This window comes from Coenobita brevimanus, chromosome 57 (genome assembly GCF_032717465.1).
Source record: "Coenobita brevimanus isolate Jiangsu-jjx chromosome 57, ASM3271746v2, whole genome shotgun sequence".
Taxonomy (NCBI): Eukaryota; Metazoa; Arthropoda; class Malacostraca; order Decapoda; family Coenobitidae; genus Coenobita; species Coenobita brevimanus.
In genome coordinates this window covers 16,671,521-16,695,709 of record NC_137010.1, presented here as the reverse complement: position 1 = coordinate 16,695,709, position 24,189 = coordinate 16,671,521, and the positions used below count along the sequence as shown (strand labels likewise).

Sequence of the window (24,189 nt, the reverse complement as noted above, 5' to 3'; positions counted from 1 at the left end):
AAATTCTTCGACTATCTTACTTCTACGATGGAACACATTCTATCCATTTCTCCTTTCTCTGAAATCTCCATTCTAGGAGATTTCAATGTTCACCACCACCTTTGGCTCTCCTCTCCTTTCACGGATCCACTTGGTGAACAAGCCTACATCTTTTCTATCCTTAATGACCTAGAGCAGCTTGTACAGCACCCTACCCATATCCCTGACCACCTTGGAGAGAGCTCCAACATACTTGACCTCTTCCTCACAACTAATCCTTCTGCTTACTCTGTTAATCTTTTCTCTCCGTTGGGCTCCTCCGATCACAACCTTATTACCTTAACCTGTCCCATCACTCCGGTATGGCCTGTGGACCCTCCAGGGAAACGTCGTCTGTGACATTTTGGAGCCGCGGACTGGGAGGCCCTCAGGCAGTACTTCTTTGATTTTCCCTGGAATGATTATTGCTTCCATGGCCGGGAGCCATCTGAGTGTGCCTTGCGCATTACGGAGGTTATTCTCTCGGGCATGGAAGCATACATTCCTTTCTCATATCCTTTGACTAACGCAAGAAAGCCTTGGTTTAATCACGCTTGTTCTAATGATGTCCGCAACACGGAGAGGGCCTACAAAAGGTACCGTAGCCAACCCACCCCTGAATCACATCATCTTTACATTTCTGCTCGGAATCGTGCTAAGTCTGTTCTTCGCTCTACTAAAAATAATTTCATCCATACTAAATGCTCTCAACTCTCCAACTCAAATTCTTCCCGCTCCTTCTGGCACGTTGCCAAAAATTTTTCTAACAACTTTACCTCATCATCCTTCCGTCCTCTTTTCTACTGTGATGGTTCTGTAGCCACCCACCCACACATACACACTCACCCACACATGCACACGCTCACCCACACATGCACACGCTCACCCACACATGCACACGCTCACCCACACACACACACGCCCACCCACACACACACACACTCACACACTACATAACTCCTCATCTTCAAGTTACTTCCAGCATCTCAACACATCTGGAGGAAGTGAGTTATCCGTATTTTGTTGATCTGTATATTGGCCTATTTCTATAGTTCAATATTTTTACACAAATAAGTAGTGTTGTTTACATACATACATATGAGATGGAAGAAAGTTCACCTTCAGTATCAGAACCTAACAAAAAGACTAGTGGTCATGTCAAGTTTCTGACAGCACTATCAAAAACCTTATGATATTTTACATGTATACTTTGAGTAAAAAAAGAAAATAATAAAACATAACGAGCAAAAATATGTAGCCGTGGGTGAGGCAGGGAAAGAATGTTTTTTATCTCACGTGTGGGTGAGGAAGAGTATTCAACGTTTGTCGTCCAATTACTCCAAAACTATTGGATGTATCGATTTCCCGTAAGAATCATGATAAAGAGCAGTAAATTCTACGTATGTTCATTTGCATAATATAAGCCTCTGGGAGCATTTTCTGTTGGGAAAGTTGGGGGAACAGAATGTTTCGGTAAAGTCGAAAGCTCTCAGAGGTGTAATCTCACTTTGTCAGCCAATTACTTGAAAACTATTGGACGTATCGATTTCCTATAAGAACCATGATAAAGAGCAGTAAATTCTATGTATGTACAAGACATATCAATGTAATATCTGTGATAAGAATTCGTTGTTACGTAGGCGGGAATATTGCGCTGTGCACACATCACGAACGTGACATACGGACGTGAGTTCCCAGTTGTTTTTGGCGATTTACTCGAGAATTATGAGGTGTATCGAAACCAGTATTAGGTCATTAGAAAGTTAGTGAAATTCTGCATAATATTATGCAATAAAAACATAATGTGCGAGAAAAAATCAGTTTTAGATCTTGATTTTTTTCAAAAATGGCTTTCAGTTTTTGGCTATTTTCTCGAAAACTACAAATCGTATCACAACCGGATTTGTCTCTTCAGAAAACTGATGAAATTCTCTATCAAAAGTTCTAATTACATTTTCCTGTATGATGGAAAACATTCGAATGGTGATGTTGGGAAGTGAACGTGACGTAGCAAAAAGTTTATTCACGGCTGCCTAATGTTGTTTTATTCGTGTTTTCCTGTTTTTTGTGGTGCTTATCAGCTAACAAACATCGACGAATAAGATGATGTAGGTCTCATGGCAGTATATTGATGTTTGGGTGGCGAAAATAAGGAGAGAATACGTGTTATTTTGCCGTGCGCGGGCAGCTGGGCCAGGCAGCTTCGCAGAAAAAACCGTGCGCCGGAAAACTTACTGAAACTTTCCGTGCGCGAGAGGGTTAAGATTAGACTCCAAAACTTTGGGACACTGGATGTTAAAGCAATTGGGCAATAGCTAGAGGGTTGGGAATGGTCACCCCTTTTTGGGAGTGGCTGAATGAGAGCAAACTTCCAGCAAGAAGGAAAGGTACAGGTCGATAAACAAAGGCGAAGGAGTTTACCTAGGCAGGGTGTAAACCCAGAAGCACAGTTCTTGAGAACAACAGGAGGGACCCCTTCAGGTCCATATTCCTTGTTATTATTGAGGCCAGTGGTGGCAGAAAATACATCAGCTGAAGAAATTTTAATGTCAGCCATGAAGAAGTCAGAGGGGGGAAGTGATGGAGGAACAGCACCGGAATCATCTAAGGTGGAATTGGAGGAGAAAGTCTGAGTGAAGAGATCTGCTTTATCAATAGAAGAAATTGCTACAGAACCATCAGAGTAGAAAAGAGGGGGGAAGGATGATGAGGTAAAATTGTTAGAAGGGTTTTTGGCAAGGTGCCAGAAGAATTTGAGTTGGAGAGTTGAGAACATTTAGTATGGATGAAATTATTTTTAGGAGAGTGAAGAACAGACGTAGCACGATTCCGGCCAGAAACATAAAAAATATGTGATTCAGAGGTGGGTTGGCTCTGGTACCTTTTATAGGCCCTCTCCTTGTTGCGGACAGCATTAGAACAAGCGTGATTAAACCAAGTCTTTCTTGCGTTAGTCAAAGGATATGAGAAAGGAATGTATGCTTCCATGCTCGAGAGAATAACCTCTGTAATGCGCAAGGCACACTTAGATGGCTTCTGGTCATGGAAGCAATAATTATTCCAGGGAAAATCAAAGAAGTACTGCCTGAGGGCCTCCCAATCTGCTGCTCCAAAGTGCCACAGACGACATTTCTTTGGAGGGTCCACAGGCCGTACCGGAGCAATATGTGTGTGTTTGTGTGTGTGTGTGTGTGTTTTCAGGTTTCGACGGACATCATCTTGTGTACTAGAGAAGGACAGAGGCCATCTTACAATACCATTTTGGTGCTAATATACCTTCATCAGTGCTGGTTTTTCAAAATATAATCCAAATTATAGTGTATTATAACATAGCCTCATTTATTCTGGCCTTCCTATAGCTTACCTAATTTACCTAAAGCTTATAACCAAAATTTTCACAATTTAACCCATTTACCACAGCTGAACCTTATCTAACATAGCTTTGCTAATCTAACTACCTAACCAAACTTATACCCTAATCTAATTTGCCCTAATCTAACCTAACCTAATCCTAATCTGTTGGTTTCAGTATTTATAAATTTGTGATGCCATTACAGTGCAGAACAGGAGGTTAGGTCCTTTATCACTTTTATAAATCTTATTTTCCTTGTTTATCAAGGGAATCACCTTATACACAAAAACCCACTTCTGTACACATTCACAAAGTCACTGAATTTATCCAAAGGTTTGGTAGGTAAAAAATTTTGCAAATGATTAAGAGGTGGTCTCACATCTTGAAGTATACAGTACCATTAGAGGGAAATAGTTATACAGAACTTTGACAAATGTTACTTCGAATGACATGGCCTTCACAGCGGGTTAGGTAAGGTTGGTTCATTTTAATGATAAATGTAGGTACAATAAAAAACGGAGACAGGAGCTGAAGAAATACCCCCCACACACATAGTTTATTTGCTCAGTGCACTATGTTAAAAATCATTTGCAACAGAAGAGAAAGTGTTTAGAATCACTTAAGTTCCATAATGAGTATATTAATTTCAGTACCCATTAGTTGGGTGCAGTTCCAAAAATTTGCCCATTATTCAATGGTAATCCCACACAGGAGTGCTGCCTTGATTGCAGATTCATGTTTCATGGTCTCCACACATTTATCTGACTACCACTAATTTGAGTCGTATTTGAGTACTTGCTGTACATCTCCATCTCCTTCACCTGATGTTATTGTATAAGTAAAACAAGGTCTCAGTGGCCCAGTAATATAGAAATACATTTTGGAGGAGCTAGGAGAATGATTTTTTTATAATCCAGCTCAGCCCTGCTGAAGAGCTGGGTTCACAGGAGATCATGGATTCTGCTGAGTTTTGACCAACAAATTCATGATTCTGGGTTCAGTGGCCCAAATAGAACATCATGTGACTATAGATCTGTAGAGTGATTTATGATCTGAAACAGATCCTTGCAAATAGAAGAGGCTAGCTGATTTTACTTTTCATTTCTGTCAGCTACCCAGTATTGCTTTTGTAGGCTGTGGGTAAAGATGTAGTGTATGGGCATAACTTGCCTATTAGCCTTTGAATTGATTTTTTTGCCTGATTGTCTTATTTGTTTGTCTTTTTTTGTTTGTGATGAGTGTTTCTATTTGATATTATTATCCTGATCAGTTTTTACATACCGTGCATTCAAACAGAGAAAGCTGTTGTTGTGATGATGATGATGATGGAGCCCAACTAAAATCATCCAGAGAACCTGTACTCATCATTTGATTTAGGTTAGGATAAATTGGGTCTCTGCATGATTGATCTTATTTACAATAACATTTAAACCAATCATAGATAGATGGAAGGTTCTGAATTAGTCCTTTGTGTCTGTCCATCTATTGCCAGACGCCCCAATCCCTTAAGGGGTGGCCACAAACAAATCTTCTCCGTGTCGCCCTGTCCAATGCCATTTCACTTTCCTGCTCCCAGCTTGCACCCCCGTTTACCATATACCTCTCACTCCATCCCTCCATCTCATCTTCGGTCTCCCCTTTCCTCTTCCCCCCTCCACCTCACTCCCATACGCTATCCTCAATAGTCTCTCACCCTCCATCCTCTCCCCATGACCAAACCGCCTCAGTGTATTTCTCCTAACGCTTTCTATCACATCCACATCCACACCACAACGCTTCTTCACTTCCTCATTTGCCAGTGTCTCTCCATGTAACTCCACATGCTCCTCAAAAATAACTGATTTCCACTGCTCCCACTCTTGACTTGTGTCCCTCCAACAAGGTCCAAGCTTCTCTCCCAAACATTAGAGTTGGTTTCACAATACTGTCATGCAGTGGCTTTTATGTCCATGCTCACTTCCCTGTTCCTTATCACTGCTTTCAAAGAACCAGCAACCCTTCTTCCCCGTTGTATCCTTTCAAGCACTAAACCCTCTGAACTTTCATCCTTACTCATTATACTACCCAGATACTTAAATGCACTCACATTTTCCATTTCCTCACCATCCAACCTCAATGTACATTCAGTAGCTTCATTTCTCTCGATGACCATAACTTTACTCTTCCCTGCATTCATTTTTGGAGTCAGTTTCTTACTCACTTTCCCAAACTTATTCATCAAACCTTACAGTTCCTCTTTGTCTTCTTAACAATACAGTATCATCTGCAAACAACAGTACAGGGAGTTTCCAAACACAGCCCTTTCATCAGGGTCACTCCAACATCCTCAGCCCAACTCCATACCTCTTTTATAACCCCATCCATATACAGAGTGAACAACCATGGGGACATGACAAATCCCTGTTTCAATCCAACAGTAAAAAAATTCAGTCAGTTCACCATCCACACACACTGCAGCCTTAGCCCCCTCATACATACTTTTCAAGGCATTCAACAACTTTCCACTTACTTCATATATCTTTAATACTTTTCACATTCCTTCTCTATCCACCCTGTCATCTGCTTTCTCCAAATCCATGAAGGCTGCATACAACTTCTTATTCTTCCCTAGAAATTTTTCCACAATAGACCTAAGAATGAAATCTGATCTACACAATGTCTTTTCTTCCTAAAACCTGCCTTTTCTCCTCCAACTAGCTATTCCCTCTGTTATTTCCCTAACTCTGTCAATAGGTATCCTGCCATATACTTTTCTTATTACACTAAGAAGACAAATGCCCCTATGATTATCACACACTGCTTTTTCACCTTTTTCCTCTGTGCAGGGTAATAATTATACCTGACTTCCAATCCTCTAGGACTCTTCCTTCCTCCCAGGCCAATCTGCACATCTTCCATATCCATTCATCTAGTATCTCTCCCCCATGCTTCAGCATTTCACCACATACTTCATCAGTTCCTGGGGCTTTCCCCATTTTGACTTTCTTCATTACTTCCACTACTTCCTACTGATTTCTTCCTCTCTTCCCATCTCCTTCCTTCTCCCAGCCACTTATACTTGCATTACTTTCATTCTGAATGTTCAACAATTCCTTAAAGTGTTCTCTCCATCTGCTCACTTTTGCTCCTTTCACCACTAGCAATCTACCATTTTATCTTTCTTTCCCCAACTTTATTCTTTATCACCATGTCTAACCTCTTTACCTCTTTCCAGAACATTTTCTTACATTCCCTCCACTTTACACTCAGATTCCTTCCAAATTCCTCCTCCACTCTCTTCTTAATCTCTGTTACTAATCTTTTTACTTCTTTCATCCTCTCTTCATATATCTCTTTCTTCCCTCTCTCAACTTCTTCCACGCCCATCTGTCTCATCCACACACTATATGCTTTCTTCCTTTTCACCACAGCCTGTCTCACCTCTTCATTCCACTATGCTGTTCCTTGCACCCCCTTTCGTCATCTCTTCGCCCCACACACCACCTCACATGCTGCACAGATTTCTTCTGTGAATATCTTGCACACACCTTCCATGTCCCCCATCTGCTCTAAATCATATTTACCCAGTCACTCATCTGTTTCTTATATTTTCTGCCCTTTTTCCATCCTATTGCAACCATTCTACCCTCCTTGTAAGAACTACTTCCTTCTGTCCTTCCGTTCTCCTACTCTTACATTTCATTTGAACCTTGACTTTCACCACCACCAAGTGGTGGTCAGAAGGTCCACTCCTTCAACATCTGTATGCTCTTGCATCCATTACACAGCTTCTCATTCTGTCATCCACACACACATAATCAGTCATTGCCTTCCATTCTCAGTTCACCGGTATTTTTTGTGATCCCCTTAAATTTCAACGTTACCTCCTGTTGTTTGATGAGACTCAGACTAGTGTTCAAATCTGGTCACTTATCTAGTGTTCAGGTACAGTATGTGGATATCATTAGAAACCAAGGACATTATCCACAGTTGATGTACTGTGTCTGGAAGATATCAGACAAGCACTGTGTCACAATGATTGACTAGGAAGGTTCATTTTAAGTGTATGAAGTCTGTACATTATTATAGACTCAAAACTATACCTATTGCCTGGTAAGTTTTGCTTTAAAATAGATGTGTTTTTTGCCAGTCCCAGAAAGTTTCATGTACTGTAGGTAGATAAATTTTTATACTGTAAGTCGGTAAATTCTTAGAAGTAATAGGGTATGGATGTTATATATTACTAAATTTGAAATAAAAGGTACTGTATTAAGCTCATGTATTTTTGTGATGCCATGTTTATGTTATACAGTCTGGTCTCGTTGTACGATAGGGTTACATCAAGTGAAAACCTACTGTATAACAATTTATCATATAGTGCGGTTGATGAAACATTGGTTCAGTAGGGTTAGAGAGGGTGCTTTTGACCATGAAACCTAAAATGCCCCAAAAAACCTCTGCCATCCACCTGTTTCCCCCCCCCCCTCTGGGCAAAGGCTTCAGGGCCTATATCTCGGGGGCAGTAGCCTATCCCAAGGTCCAGTAGTCCTCCTACACCTCCACATGTCACCACTTTGGCACTTATGCCCACCATCCATATTGAATACATGCTAGGGCTCTCATACAGGACTGGCGTACTGGTATTAGCGGGGGTATTTTTACGACATGTCGGCGAATCATCTGGTAGATCAGGAAAGTCTGCTTTTTAGGAAATTCAAATCCTTAAACTGTTCCCTACCTCAGCTGGGATTTGAACCTGGGTCCATGAGGACTGCAGGCCGCCTCTCTACTGATTCAGCCACCGCCTCCCCAATTGCCCTAGACTGGCCCAAGTCATCTGTAAGGGTCCCCCTTCAGGCTGGGGAACAGCTGGAGGGCCTGGATGATCACTCCAGGTCCTCAGGAGGAGGTGAAGAGAGATGGGGAGAGCAATGTGGTGATGCCAAGGGAGAGTGATGCACTGAGGTCAATGGAGAGTAATGCAATGAGGCCGATGGAGAGTGATGCAATGATGCCAATGGAGAGTGATGCAGTGAGGGCAATGGGGAGCAGAGCAATGTGGGTGAGGGAGAGTGTGGCGGTGTGGTTTACAGGTGTCCCAGGCGACAATGAAGATGAGGCAGACATAACAGAGGCAGGTGGTGCAGGATGTTGCATTTACACACCACTTGTTGGCCTTGGCTTATCCTTGATGCTAATAGCAGGGGAGAAGGTGATGGTGGTCTGCCATGCTGCCTTTTTTCTTAGCTGCCAGGAGCTTCCTGAATGCCTTCAGGCATTGTTCGTTGCCATGTGTTGATGGATCACTTCTTCCCCAGTTTGGGTCCTTGTCCTGAATGAATCCATTGCTCTTGTCCATTATCGTAAGGAACTCCGTCAAGGTTTTAATATCGAGAACATGAAGATGCCTGTCCTCACCACCTTCCTGTGCCTCCCCCTGTCCTTCCCTGAGCTCAGTGGGCTCCTCTGTGGACACCTGCTTGGTGTGGCAGTCCAGGACCTTTTGCACATCTTCCTTGTCAACCTCTTCAAATCCCACCTAATGCGAGAGGTTGATGATGTCTCATTGGATGTTCTCAACTTCTGGGAACCCCTTGAAGGAGTACACACACTTTGCACCAGATGGCATTTTTCATTGTGCTCTCCTGCATCTCTTTGCATGCCACCGTTATTTTGTCGATGAGATGCATGATGCTGAATTTCCAAAAGTGCCACAATTTGTCGCTTGCCCCAAAGTCACTCACTCTCTTTAACTGCTTCATGATGTGGTGGAGGTAGTACTTCTTGAAGGATGCAATGATCCCCTGATCCATCAGTTGGAGCAGTGATGTTGTGTTGGGGACAGGTGCACCACTCTGATGTTATCCATCTAGTCCTCCATGCATTCAGGGTGGCTCAGGGCATTGTCGACGAGCAGGGTGAAATGGTTGGCAAGGTTGCTGACGCTGGCATAGTCATGTAGGCATGGGAACAGTTACCCTGCTATGTACGACTGGCAGAAGGCGAAGGTCAACCAGGTCGTGGAATTACTCCTCCAAACCCCAGGGTTCTCCTTTATGAACCCTGCCAGCTGTCAGAGGTTCTCCCAGTGGTGCACTAGTAGCAGATTGAGCTTCAGGTCTCTGTCTGCATTGACACCAAGGAGGATGGTGAGATGGTCCTTTGTGACCCTGAACCCTGGAACCTGTCGTTCTTCGTGGCTGATATAATATAGGCGTCTAGTGGCAGAGTGACGTATGCACCAGGGGGTTACTTTCGAGTAATTGAAGCTTAAATTTGAAGAATGTGTACATAAAAGGTATAAAGAAAAAACTAATGATGTTTTATATCAATGTAATGCTCTCAAAAAATGCAAGTTAATGAATCCATTGTTTAGAAAAAATAACAAAAAAAAAAAAAGACAAAACCAAACACACAAATGCACACACCCCTATTGGGGGTCATACACAGAATATTAACATGGGTTATAATTATGTCATCCAAATAAAAATAAACAAAAATTAATAAATTGTGAAAGTTTTATATTAATAGTGCAATTTCTTTATTTTTGATTAATTTTTATATTGTAAATTTTTAATTAAAAGCATTCAAAGCACTCAAAATAGGCAGAGGACAGTGCAGCCCATCAACCATGTGCGAGGTTTAGGGGGACACTGGTGGGGGACTGGCTGAGGCTGGGGGCTAGTACTGAGACGCGGCCTCCCAATGGCTAGCTGCTCGTGGCCTGTATGTCCTTCTGCCATGTGGGAGCAGACTTCCTCTATGGGTTTACAAGGCCTAAAACACGCAATGCTTCCCCATCTGCCAGCCAGCCATAAGAGTTCTGTTTGTATGTAGCTAAACAGGGAGGATCTAGAAGGCTCCACCTACATATTGGCGGGAATAACTCGCCATCAGCCATTTTGGCGCATACGTCACTCTGTCGCTAGACACCTCATATTTCTTCTTTGATATTCAGTTCTGAAACTGGCCTGTTTTGTCAAAGGTTAAGACCTTCTTTGGAGAGTATTCCCTCCCCTCTATAACTGCCTTCAGCTGCACAGAGAAGGCCACATGGTCTGCACTAGCATGGTCATTCTTAAGGCCAGCATGGGCCTTGAACCACTCAAACCATTTCATGCTGGCCTTGAACTTCTCCTTGGTCTCCAAACGTACCTTATCCGTGAGGTCATACTGAAGATCGAGAGCCTTACTGCAACTGAAGGAGTGGTGAAGAGGCTACATTGCTCATTTCAGGTCATTAATTCATAGAACCAGGAGAGGCTTCATTTCCTCCATGATAGGCTCCCTTGCTCTTGTTAGACATTTTGTGGTCAGGGAAGGGATGTTCTGCAATTCCGAAATTATAGCGTCTGAATGTGACTGATTTTGTGGACTGGGGTAGCTTTATGGCATCAGCAGTATTACTCAGGACCTGCCCCTCCTTATGATGTTTAACAGTGTCTTATTTATATCAAGGGAAAGGCTTTGCCTTTCCCTCGGCAGCATCAGTAGCACCACGCATTCCACAGGGGTCAGCACCTGAAATGATTTCCAAGTTCAGAGTTTCATTTATTTCACACACTTTCTCTCCCCACTTACTATCGCATGCAGTACTATTTTAGCATACTTACACTGTCATTTGGCAATAGTGATAGCATTGTGATGATCTTAAGCAAGTGAGGTTACTGGTAGGTAAGATGGAGAATGTAAGGGAGACGATCACAGACGAGAGACACATGAATGAGTAGGCGAGCGAGACTCAAAGGCTTGGCGCGAAGGCTGTTGCTTCAGACCTGGGATGGAGGTTCTGCACATGTAAATATTGGGTGGCCATGTTGGCTCAGACAGTTGACTGTTGACTTCCGTGTGTCACTGCGTCGGCATGAGATTCTTGGCGATGGCCATTGCAAATATTGTTATAGCAAAATCACGACCAATTTTTAACCATTCTTCTGAACAAGAGTATAACTTTTTCATTATCCCTGTAGCAGTTCATCACATAGCAAACAGTTGTATAATGAGACCTGACTGTATGTGCTTTGTTTAGCGTATGACAGTCTGTAAGAGAATGAAGGTGTTCTGATGATGCCATAGATACCCTATTTGCTATATACTGTATATGTTTTATTCAGCATATGAGAGACCTCAGCAGACAGAAAAGGTTAGGGTTTTAAAATAAGTTTGCACCATATTTTTTATTGTATGTTGGATGCGGTGTTAACAGCAGCTGGAATGTCGGGTGTGTGAGGACGGGTTCAGCTTGGGAGGAGACAAAGTACCGCGGCTGCTGTTCTGTGGCCATACCCTCTGCCACGCCTGCCTTCTCCGCCTCCCCACACATGACGACAACATCCACTGCCCCTTTGACAGACAGCCCACACCCATAGGTACCCAGTTGTTGTTGTAGGTGGTGGAGATGACAGTTGGTATGTTGACCACAGTGTTATCATATTTTTATCACAGTTACTTGTTAGTATTGGTTAACATACTTTAATTATGTTTGCCCTTACTGAAGCTTTTAACTTTTAGTTTTAGTTTAAATTCACTAGCTGTTGGCTTGTTATTGAGGTTGTTGTTATTGACGTTGTGTCCCAGGGCTATCTGGATGTAAACTTGTGGACTGTAGCATGCAGTTACCCTTCTCCTGTAGCCCACCATTCATTTATTTATTTATTTTATGCAGGGAAGAAGAAACTAGAGGCTTTTGAAATGAGGGATTTCCCCAACCATTGGATTCATAGGAAACAGAGTTACTGTGATGAAGGGCCTCAGGAACACTTTTATACTGTAGGATATATAGTCTGTGTTGTTTGCAGTAAGGAATTACTGCAAAAAGTTAGTACTGTACCATACACATACTGTTAGGATAGGTCTAAAGAGGAGTGAGGTGTCATGTATTGTACAGTTTTGCCCTACCCTGTCATGTAATTTCTGGTCCCTGTCAGGTGCATCTGGAGTGTGGGGGCTGAAAAAAAATTTTGCCTTGCTGGAGCTTCTGGAGCGACTGTCCCTGTCTCGCTCTGATGCTGTGCTCTTACCAGAAGTCCTCATCAAACAGCGTGAGGTTTGTTGTCTCACTTGCTGTATTACTGTGCAGGATTTATGTTGGAAGAAATATGCAAACCTTTTACTAGTCAGTGTTAATGGGTAGTAAATTCCTGGTAGTAGTATCACATTCTTATTATTCACACTAACCTCATGAGGCATTTTGACACTTGTAACAGAATATTTTCATACTTCACTAAAACCAATATTCTTAGTGCTTGTAGTCTTCTAACGGCTTACAGCTGTCTTTTTTTCTGTGAAAACATTATAAATTGAACAAGTTTGAAAGCTGAATTGTATGCTGTGAGTATAGGCTGCAGATCCCATCATATCCCTGACATAGTTTGTCATGGAATTTTCACCCCTTTAATAAAGCATACCTGTGCATGAAGGGGTTATTGTATGGATGCAAGGACATGGAAGGGTATGATTACACATTTCAAGAATGGAATGAGTGGAAATGGAAGTGTTAAGGAATGTATGTGAGGTGCATAGATTGGATAGGATATGAAATCTAGAAATTCATGAACGTTGTGGAACAAGTCAAAGCCCAGACGGAATTTCACACTGTCACAGTCTATTGAAACTTCTGAGATATATTTTCTGAAGTTTCTACCGGCTATTTGAAAGTCATTTGCTGGCTTGGGTACTTAGTTAAGCTTTCAGGACCAGGAAAACCTCACTTTTACCATGACTATAGTCCTTCCAAAATATCGAGATCGTTTGGGCGTTGTCCCTCATGGGAATTCCCCTATGCGCGACACTGCCGAATCTGTACCAAAACACACCTCTCTGTCTCATGTCAGCTATTTACTACTTCTAAATGAAATTTATTTACAGTACATGTATATATAATTCTCTATTAAGGCTATATAGTATAAGAAAATGCATATTGTTTTTAATAATAACAATGACTTTATAAATACCTCAACACTTGGCAACGTTGCTTTCCAACGCTGTCACGCTTGTAGGTGAGTCAGTGAGGGTAGGTCAGGTGTTAATCCGCAGATCACTTCCTCTGACAGCCTTTAAAAGATAAGCTCATACCCCTACTACTCGCCGTCGCCTGCTCCACAGTCGAGAAAAAGAGCTTATTTACAGAGTAAATAAGTATTTTTTAGAAGAGAAGGCAAACAGAGGACCTATCCTTCATAAAACCGTATAGACTTTTTACAGAAATAAATCTCCATAAAATGTTGATTTTTTATGCAGGCAGAGAGAGACAGACAGATAAACAGAGTCAGGAGGTTTTTCCTCAAATTCTAATAATTCATAAAACCGTATAGACTTTATAGAAATGAAACTCCATATAATGTTGATTTTATATGCAGAAAGAGAGAGAGAGAGAGAGAGAGAGAGAGAGGTAGTGAGCTGGGAATGTGGGTTATCCCTTGAAGTTTGTCTCTGATTCTACTGTATTTTGTACTCTTTATGACTGAAACCTGCATTTTTTTTTTTTTTTTTAACAAATGTCTGACGGGACTGCCACTCACACACTCATTCACGTAATCACAATAGGCTGGTCTCCTTTTCGCTGCTGATTCAGCGATTATTTCCCCCTGATCCAGGAAGGGCTCTGTCTCTGTCAGGAACCTGCGTGTGTGTGTGTGTGTGTATGTGCTAGAGGGAGAGAGATTTTGATAAGCTGATGGGAGGGTGGGATGAAAGAACAATGGACTTTGTGACTTGAGTTTGTAAAAATTTTAGCAATTTGTGGCTGCAACATTGGAAATGGAGATGACGATGATGTTTGTTTACATTGTGTGTTTGTCAGCAGCTGGGTATATCATGTGATGAGGATGAGGACCACCTGGCTGTGCTGTACTGTACTGTGTGCGCATCTCATCTATGTCTTGAGTGTTCTGAGCGCACACATGCCACACGCACACTTCATAAACATAAGCGCATCCCTCTCTCAGGTGTGTGGCCTTACTATTATATATTGCTGAGGTATGAATAACTTAAGCAGATTTTTTTTTCCCACTTGGATGGCATTGTTTTGTTCAGATCAGGCCAAGTTGGGTTAGGTTAAGTTCTGTTAGATGAGGATGGCTTGGGTTGGGTTGGGTTTGATTAAACAGAGTTGGCTCAGGATAGATTAAGTTGAATTATGATTAGGTTGGTCTCATCAGCACAGCAGTCTTGTCTGCTTTATTCTTTCTGTGGTCAGGTGAGTTTACTCAACTTAGGTTTTTAAAACTGGAGGGGCCAGACATTATATTTATTAACCTCCACATTACATGAGGTCCCCCCCTGTGTTAAATACATTTGTAGGTAACAAGAATTTTATAAAGGAAATGTCGCCTTACTGAAAGGGTTAAGTTATACTGTACTGGGTTGGGTTGGAGTATATTTGGTTGAATTAATTTGGATGCAGTTGGAGTGGGTTGGATAAGGCGAGGGTACTGAATCTTGGACTAAATTATATTTGACCAAGATGGATGAAGCTAGGTTAGAGTTGATTGATTGGCCTAGGTAAGTTTGGTTTGGAAACAGGATTAATCAGACATGGCTGCAATTTATTAGATTTGGATGGGGAAGGTTTGGTTGTATATCATTAGGCCATATTTAGTTAGAGTATCTAAAAATTAATTAGAAAGGACAATAAAGTAATAGTGTGAATAAAACTAACTTCCCACCTTACGATAGAGAAACCACGAGAGAAGCCAAGGTGTGCAGATCACTCCTCTCACCCGGTGGAGTTTGTGTGTCTGGAGGAAGGGTGTCAGTCGGCACCACTTATGTGTTTTATATGCAAGGACTACAAGCATACTAAGCATAAGGTGGGTATGTACACTCGTGTGCACATAATTATGTTCAGTAAATGTAGGTATGTATTTACCTAGTTGTAGTACACAGGATTTGAGCTCAGCTGAATTTGTCCTGTCTCCATATCTAATAATTATCCAGTTTATTAAAAAAAAAAAAATGTTCTTTGCATGTGCCACACCTCTTCCAAATTGTTCCAAGTGTCTGTGCATCTGTTTTGGAAACTAAATTGTTTTGCATCATTTAAGTTTCTACTTAAAGTGTTATGAATATATGGAGCAGATGGGAAGTTGTTGAATGCTGTGAAGAGTATGTACGATGGTGCGAAGGTTGCAGTGCGTGTGGATGGTGAACTAAGTGAATTTTTCTCTTTGAAAGTTGGGTTGAAACAGGGATGTGTCATGTCTCCATGGTTGTTCAATCTGTACATGGAAGGGGTAATAAAAGAGGTACAAGGTAGGGTAGTGGATGTTGGAGTGGCCCTGGTGAGAGAGGATAGTGTTTGGAAACTCCCTGTACTGTTGTTTGCAGATGATACTGTGTTGTTGAGTGAAGACGAAGGGGAGCTGCAAGGCTTGGTGGATGAGTTTGGGAGAGTGTGTCAGAAACGGAATCTAAAGGTGAATGTAGGGAAGAGTAAAGTGATGGTCTTTGAGAGAGGTGAAGTCAGTGAATGTACAGTGAGGTTGGATGGTGAGGAATTGGAAAATGTGAGTACGTTTAAGTACTTGGGTAGTGTGATGAGTAAGGATGGAGGTTTGGAGGGTGAAGTGCTTGAAAGGGTACAGCAGGGAAGACAGGTTGCTGGTTCTTTGAAAGCAGTGATAAGAAACAGGGAAGTGAGCATGGAAGTGAAAAAGTTACTACATGACAGTACAGTAAAAGTCCCATTATTCGGCAGCTGATTATTCGGTAGATCTGACATTTCGGCAATTTTGAGAAATAGTCCCATTTACGAAAATCTTTGATTGTTCGGCAGATGTCCGGAATCATCTCGGCAGTCCAGGAAGTGTTATCTGTGACTTGTAGGCCTAATGTTTCATTACACTTCTGTATGTTCACTAATTTCTATATTTTTTCAGACTCAGGTATAGTATTATATTGATTACAATATTGGATAGTATCATACAGTACAGTAACCACCCCCTCCAAATTAGCGAGGGTTACATTCCAAGCCCCCTCTCTAATTCTTGAAATTCGTTCATTCTTGACGCATTCCTGAAACTGTCATTTACTGGTAATTGCATAGCCCATGAACCACTGACACTGTAATGCATTACCCATAAATAATGGTGCTTGTTAAATTAGTTTCCCCATTGTTTTTAGCTGTAGGGCTGTGACAGCTCTAGTATTTTTATTCCTCAGCATAATGGAGGAAGGGACTGTCCTGTTTAACTAAACCTAATCTAACCGAGTTTAACTGTACCTAATAATTTAACAATACCTAACCTAACTTAAAGTCAGAAAAATACTTAAAAATAAACTGGAGGAATATGAATTGCTAAGGTCTCTCTGATGAAAGTTAAACGTACATTTAGCGCTCCTTCTTTTGTTCGTTTTTGTGTTTAATGTGAAAGAGTACTGATGCAAACAGTAATATATCCCATTAACCCCTTAATAACCTCCGGCACTGAACAACCCTTTACAGTACCGATGTCAGTGATATCAAGTCAGTGTGAGCTGTAAAGAAAATTGAACAATTATGGGGAGGGAACGAAGGTCACTGGTATGTTTACACGACTCTATGCTAAGATTCCAAGCAGTCAGGCGGTCGGTTAATCTCAGATGTTTTCGCCCATTTGGTAAATGCCCCGTAACTTTATAAGTTTTTCCGTGACTCATAGCGAATCATAGCATGGGTTTGGAAAGCTAAATAACATTGCTAGGTGAGCCAGACAATTATCTTCACGTCTTCAAGAAAAACATATTGATAGAAGAATGGAAGAAACTTACTCTATGTACTCAGAGGGATTAAATTTCTTCCATTTTCTTAAAGATGTGAAGATGATCATCTGGCGCACCTAACAATGTGTTATTTAGTTTCCTAAACCCATGCTATGATTCACCGGAGAAGTTACAAAGTTACGGTGCATTTACCAAATGGGCGAAAACATCTGAGATTAACCGACCCTCTGACTGCCTGGAATCGCATCGTAGAGTCGTGTAAACATGCCAGTGACCTTCGTTCCCTTCCCATAATTGTTCATAGTTTTTTACTGTAATGGGTTGTTCAATGCCGGAGGTTATTAAGGGGTTAATGGAGTACATTACTGTTTCCATCAATACTCTCCCTCTCACATGTAAACAAAAAAAAAAACGAAGAAAAAAATGAATGCTAAATGTACAATTAACTTTCATCAGAAAGACCTTACCAATTCATATTCCTTCACTTTATTTTATGCAATTTTCAGACTATTTTATTTTGTTTGGAAAAAATACTGTATACAGCACTCACTCCAAACATATTTGTAATAACATAAGTAGTGATGAGTTCACCAATACTAGCGATGTACTGAGCTGGTAGGTAATATTACTTATCATTTCGGCCATCCAGGAAGTGTTATCTGACTTGTATGCCTACTGTGTCATTACACTTGTATATGTTCACTAATTTTTATATATATATATATTTCAGATTCAGGTACAGTACTGTATTGATTGCAGTATTATACAGTATACTCTCTCCAAACAATTGTAATACCATAAGTGGTGATGACAGTGTTCACCAATATATTTAAGGTACTGAGTGGGTAGGTTTTTGATTATTCGGTAAATCCAATATCTCGGCATCATCCTGGTCCCATAGATGCCGAATAATGGGACTTCTACTGTATTGTGATACCAACTGTCAAGTGGGGTTGGTGGAGGATTAGTGCCCCTCCCTGTAAAACAATTAACTCTAAGCCCTTGGCCACCCCGTTTGGGATACATGGTGTCTGGCAATGAATGAATAAATGAATGATACCAACTCAAACGTATGGACGTGAAGCTTGGACGTTGTTGGAAGGACACAAGTCAAGAGTGAGAGCAGTGGAAATGAGTTATTTAAGAGGAGCCTGTGGAGTCACATGGAGAGACAGGCTGACGATTGAGGATATAAAGGAGCATTGTGGTGTGGATGTGAATGTGATAGGAAGCGTTATGAGGAACACACTGAGGTGGTTTGGCCATATGGAGAGGATTGAGGGTGAAAGACTGACGAAGAGAGTGTATGTAAGTGAGGTGGAGGGGGGAAGAGGGAGGGGGAGGCCGAGGATGAGATGGAGGGATGGGGTGGAGAGGTATATGAGAGAGGGGGGTGTGAGTTGGGAGCAGGGCAGTGAAATGGCGGGGGACAAGGCGACTTGGAGGCGATTTGTTTGTGGCCGCCCCAAACAGGATTGAGGCATCTGGCAATAGATAGATAGATAGATAGAAGTTTCTACTTTTCTTCATTTGATGTTCGTATCAACATCGTAATCAAATCTCTTTCTCTCTTCTCTTACACAACGTTGGTACCTTCAGCTTCTTCAGTCTCTCTTCACAAGACAGTTCTCTCAAACCTGATAGCATCCTAGTTGCCATCCTCTATAATTTTTGCAGTTTTCTTACCATACATGCTTCATTAAAATGCAGTGATCATATCACTGCCGCATATTCTAATTTCAGTCTTGTCATGGACCCAAATATTTCTCTCAACATCTCATCCACATAGCTGAAAGTCATTTTAATATTAGCCATCAGTCAATATGCTCCCCCAGTTATCTTCTTTATATGCATCTTTGGTGATGGATCATCCTGTATGGTCACTCCTAGATATTCTTCCTCCCTTGCTTTGGTGATCCCCTGTCTTCCTAGAACATGCCCCCCCCCCCACCATTAAACTCCATTTTCCAAGAGTGACTTCTGTTCTACAGCTTCCCTAAATCAGTTTGCAACTCCTCACAGTTGTCGCCATTCTGGATTTGCCTCTTAATTTTTGCATCATCGTTTTGTTTTGTTTTGTCATTTTGTTTCTGAAGGCTCCAACATGCGTGCTTGTGTCAGCCTTGGTCACCAGATGGCGGCTTTCCATGCTGCTTGAGCTCTGGCAGCTTCCCAGTTCACTCCCTCAATCAAAGAGGTCACACTCATTGACTTTGTCCGAGGTCTTTTTTTTGGTCAACCTCATGCAACCCTACCCCTAACATTAAACAACCCTGACACTGACAGAGGGCTGGTACTACAGTCCCAAACAGTTAATCTTTTCACCTTCAACAGTCTCCATCAACATACCCATATCCTACACCAAGCCCTCTTCCTCCCATTATCCCTAGATATCACCTTTTACTTCCCAAACCTCATCCCCACAACATCCTGGAAAGTGGCCAAAGCACTTGGCTCTGACCACCTCCTGATCATCATCACTACCAAAACCAGAATCACCCCAGCGGGCCACAGACACACATACACTAATTATAAGGAGGCTTTCACATCTGAAACAGAACAACACTTTGAAACATTAAACAGTACACTCATCACAAACATCAGCATCACTGTGCACACTTTCAGTACAATTATTCAAAACACAGACATATGACATCCCTAGAAGCAACAGAAAGAGACACAATCCCAACTTCACACCAGAAATTCAAGGCCTTATCAATCAACAAGATGCACTTCAACACTCCCCAACACCCCATACACAAGACACCGTACAACAAATACAAGCACTCAACACTAAAATCAACAATAACATATCCAAACAGCAAACACTAAATTGAAATAACTATCTCCAAACACGTGACCACAAAAAAAAACACCAGCAAACACTACAAAACTCCAAACAGCATCACACTCTCCAGCAGCAACACTATACAATCACATGCTGCCATCACAACAACAGACACCATACCCTCAAACAAACAAGCAAACACTGTCATCATTTACTTTTCACACATCAGTCAACTAAACCCCCCAAACACTCTCATCAATTACTTTTCACACATCTGTCTATCTGTCTATTGCTAGACGCCTTAATCCCATACAGGGTGGCCACAGACAAATCGCCTCCACGTCGCCGTGTCCCCCACCATTTCACTGCCCTGCTCCCAACTCACACCCCCCTCTCTCATATACCTCTCCACTCCATCCCTCCATCTCATCCTTGGCCTCCTCCTACCTCTCCCCCCCTCCACCTCACTCACATACACTCTCCTCGTCAGTCTCTCACCCTCCATCCTCTCCACATGGCCAAACCACCTCAGTGTGTTCCTCCTAATGCTTCCTATCACATCCACATCCACACCACAACACTTTTTGATATCCTCATTTGTCAGCCTGTCTCACCATGTGACTCCACAGGCTCCTCTTAAATAGCTCATTTCTACTGCTCTTCCTCTTGACTTGTGCCCTTCCAACAATGTCCAGGTTTCACTTCCATACATTAGAGTTGGTATCACAATACTGTCATGTAGTAACTTTTTCACTTCCATGTTCACTTCCCTGTTTCTTATCACTGCTTTCAAGGAACAAGCAACCTTTCTTCCTTGTTGTACCCTTTCAAGCACTTCACCTTCCAGACTTCCATCCTTACTCATCACACTCCCCAAGTACTTAAATGTACTCACATTTTTCATTTCCTCACCATCCAACCTCACTGTACATTCACTGACTTCACCTCTCTCAAAGACCATCACTTTGCTTTTCCCTACATTCACCTTTAAATTCCATTTCTAACACACTCTCCCAAACCCATCCACCAAGCCTTGCAGCTCCCCTTCGTCTTCACCTAACAACACATTATCATCTGCAAACAACAGTACAGGGAGTGTCCAAACACTGCCCTCTCTCACTAGGGCCACTCCAACATCCACTACCCTACCTTGTATCTCTTTTAATACCCCATCCATGTACAGATTGAACAACCATAGAGACATGACACATCCCTGTTTCAACCCAACCTTCAAAGAGAAAAATTCACTCAGTTCGCCATCCACACGCACTGCAGCCTTAGCACCATCATACATACTCTTCACAGCATTCAACAACTTCCCATCTACTCCATATATTCTTAATACTTTCCACAATCCTTGTCTATCCACCCTGTCATATGCTTGCTCCAAATCCATGAAGGCCGCATACAACTTCCTTCCCTTCTGTAGAAACTTTTCCACTAAAGATCTGAGAATGAATATCTGATCTACACAACCTTTTCCCTTCCTAAAACCTCCCTGTTCTTCTCCAACTAATTCCTCTGTTATTTCCCTAACTCTGTCAATAAGTATCCTAATATACACTTTTCCTTTTACACTTAAGAAGACAAATGCCCCTATGATTACCACACACTTCTTTTCCCCTTGTCCTTTGTAGAAGGGAATAATTATACCTGACTTCCAGTCCTTCGGGACTCTACCTGCCTTCCGAGCTAATCTGCACATCTTCCACATCCATTCTACTACTATCTCTCCCCCATGCTTCAGCATTTAACCACACACTCCATCAATTCCTGGGGCTTTCCCCAATTTGACTTTCTTCATTGCTTCCACAACTTCTATCCTACTGATTTCCTCCTGTCTTCTCACCTCCCTCCTTCTCCCAGCCATTCCCCAGCCACTTATACTCGCATTACTTTCATTCTCTATGTTCAACAATTCCTTAAAGTGTTCTCTTCATCTGCTCACTTTTTCTCCCTTCTCCACTAGTAATCTACCATTTTTATCTTTCACTCCCCTACTAACATCACTACCACTCTGTCTTACTCTCTTCACCTCTTTCCAGAACATTCTCTTACAGTCCCTCCACTTTACACTCAAATTCCTTCCAAACTCCTCATCCACTCTCTTGTTACTTTCTCCTACTAATCTTTCCGCCTCTCTCTTCCGCCTCCCAACTTCTTCCACGTCCCTATTTCTCATCCATTCATTGTATGCTTTCTTCTTTTGTGCAACAGCCTGTCTCACCTCTTCATTCCACCATGCTGTTCCTTGTACCCCCTTTTGTCTTCTCTTCACCCCACACACCACATCACATGCTGCACATATTTATTCTGTGAATATCTTGCACACACCTTCCATGTCCCCCATATGCTCCAATTCATATTTACCCAATCGTTCCTCCACTTCTCTCTTATATTCTACCTTTTTCTCATCCTCTTGCAACCTTTCCACTCTCCTTGCAACTACAGTACTCCTTCCTCTCATCCTTCCCTTCTTCTATTTCTCCATCTTACTTGGATCTTGATTCTGGCCACCACCAAGTAGTGGTCAGAAAGTCCACTCCCCCAACCTCTGTAAGCTCTTGCATCCATTACGCATCTTTGCATCCTCTCATCCACACACACATAATCAATCATTGCCTTCCTTTCATTCAGTTCACCACCTACCCTTCTTATCACTCGCCATGTATACCTGTGGATCATTTTGTGCGTCAAGAGGGCATTGGCTATCACCAACCCCCTCCCGGCACAAATGTCCACTAACGCGCTGCCATTCTCATCTGTCTCAGCAGGCACACCCCACTTACCAACTATTCCATCCACCTTCACATTACGTACTTTACCATTCATATCACCAATCAAAAACACTCACTCATTCCTTCCAAACTTTTCCAAGCACATTTCCACATTTGTCCAGAACTCTTCTCTCACTCTGCTCTCACGATCTTGCGTTGGCACATACTCGCACACAATCGCCCACATTTGTATTCCAACTTTCAATCTTACCCACACAATCCTTGAGTCAACTGATCCATACTCTCTTATGTTCCTCTTCCATCTTTTACTCACAACAATACACACTCCTTCTTTTGCCCTCTCATTCTCATCCACTCCTGCACATACCCCATCCATACTCCCATTCTCTCACACTCTCTCCTCTCCATTTAGTTTCAGTTACTCCACATACATCTACTTTTGCACCCTTAAACATCTGGGCAATCTCTCTCTCCTTCACCTCATCATTTGCACCCCTTACATTCTACCTCGCGATCCGTACCATGTCCTTTGTCCGGTCCTTGGTCGTCATCTTTTGGTCAGTTGTTGTCCGAGGCTTCTTGTTCACTATTTTAGTTAGCTGTTTTCAGGGGAGGGGCACTGACCCTCCTCCAACCCTTTTAGTCGCCTCATATGACAAGCAGGGATACTGGGGGAGTATTCTTGAAAACCCCCCTACCCCCCATCGCGATGACCAACGTGTCATCCGACGCAAGGGACAGTTCCCCACAGACCCAGACTTTGCACACTTCACTTACAACAAGACGAAGCACATCATTAGCATCCTTAAGCACTCATCGGCCTGTGGCCCAGACAGCATAAGCAACATACACCCTAAACATCTTGGGCCACAAGGCATACAAGGAATCACCAACATATCAAACCATAGCTACATACACAACATAATACCCAACATCTAGAAACATGGTGCTATCCCCAAACCTAACAAAGACCCCACTTTGCCTTCCTCACATCGCCTCATCACACTCCTCTGCACCCCTTTAAAGTCACTGAATGACTAGTATTGCAATTAGTAACACCTCACATCCCCCTAGCCCCACCACAACATGGTTTTAGGCTTCTACACTCCACAAACACCCTTCTTACATAGAGTTTTTGATGGCTGATGGCATCAGTTCAGCTAGGCCACCACACAGGACACTTCTAGTCACACCAGACATTAGCAAAACTTTTGATGCCGTCCCCTGCCATAACCTCACAGACAAAATATTCAACACAAACATGCACGATAACACAAAAAGATGGCTGGCAAACTATTTAGCAGGCAAGTGTGTGCACATGTAACATTTGCCGGTCAGTCACTGAACATCAGAAACTTCACAAACGGCGTCCCTCAAGGATCTGTTTTGTCCCCTACACTCTTTAGCCTGTATTACGTGCATGACATACCCACATCCCACACACCACAGATACACATAGCTTCCTATGCGGACAACACAACACTTGCATGTACACACCAAAATGCAAACAGCCACACATCCTCCAGCCATACCTCAATACATTAACCCCTTAACTGCAGGGCGTCACTTTCGTGACGCTTGGGAGCAAGGGATCATATCGCGGGGCGTCACTT

The 24,189-nt window shown here is 42.3% G+C and overlaps 1 protein-coding gene across 2 annotated transcripts in view; it reads left to right on the top strand.

Moving 5' to 3' along the window:
* The window catches only part of LOC145402103 (E3 ubiquitin-protein ligase TRIM23-like), a 75,317-nt gene that overhangs the window by 7,480 nt on the left and 43,648 nt on the right, over positions 1–24,189 (top strand). Inside the window, exons 2-5 of one of the 2 annotated variants that reach the window (XM_080274221.1) lie at positions 11,556–11,718; positions 12,277–12,395; positions 14,154–14,295; positions 15,026–15,159. In XM_080274221.1, the coding sequence (XP_080130347.1) occupies positions 11,556–11,718; positions 12,277–12,395; positions 14,154–14,295; positions 15,026–15,159 (558 nt within the window). Of the gene's footprint in view, positions 1–11,555; positions 11,719–12,276; positions 12,396–14,150; positions 14,296–15,025; positions 15,160–24,189 lie in introns of both variants that reach the window. The other variant, XM_080274220.1, reaches the window with a different exon arrangement.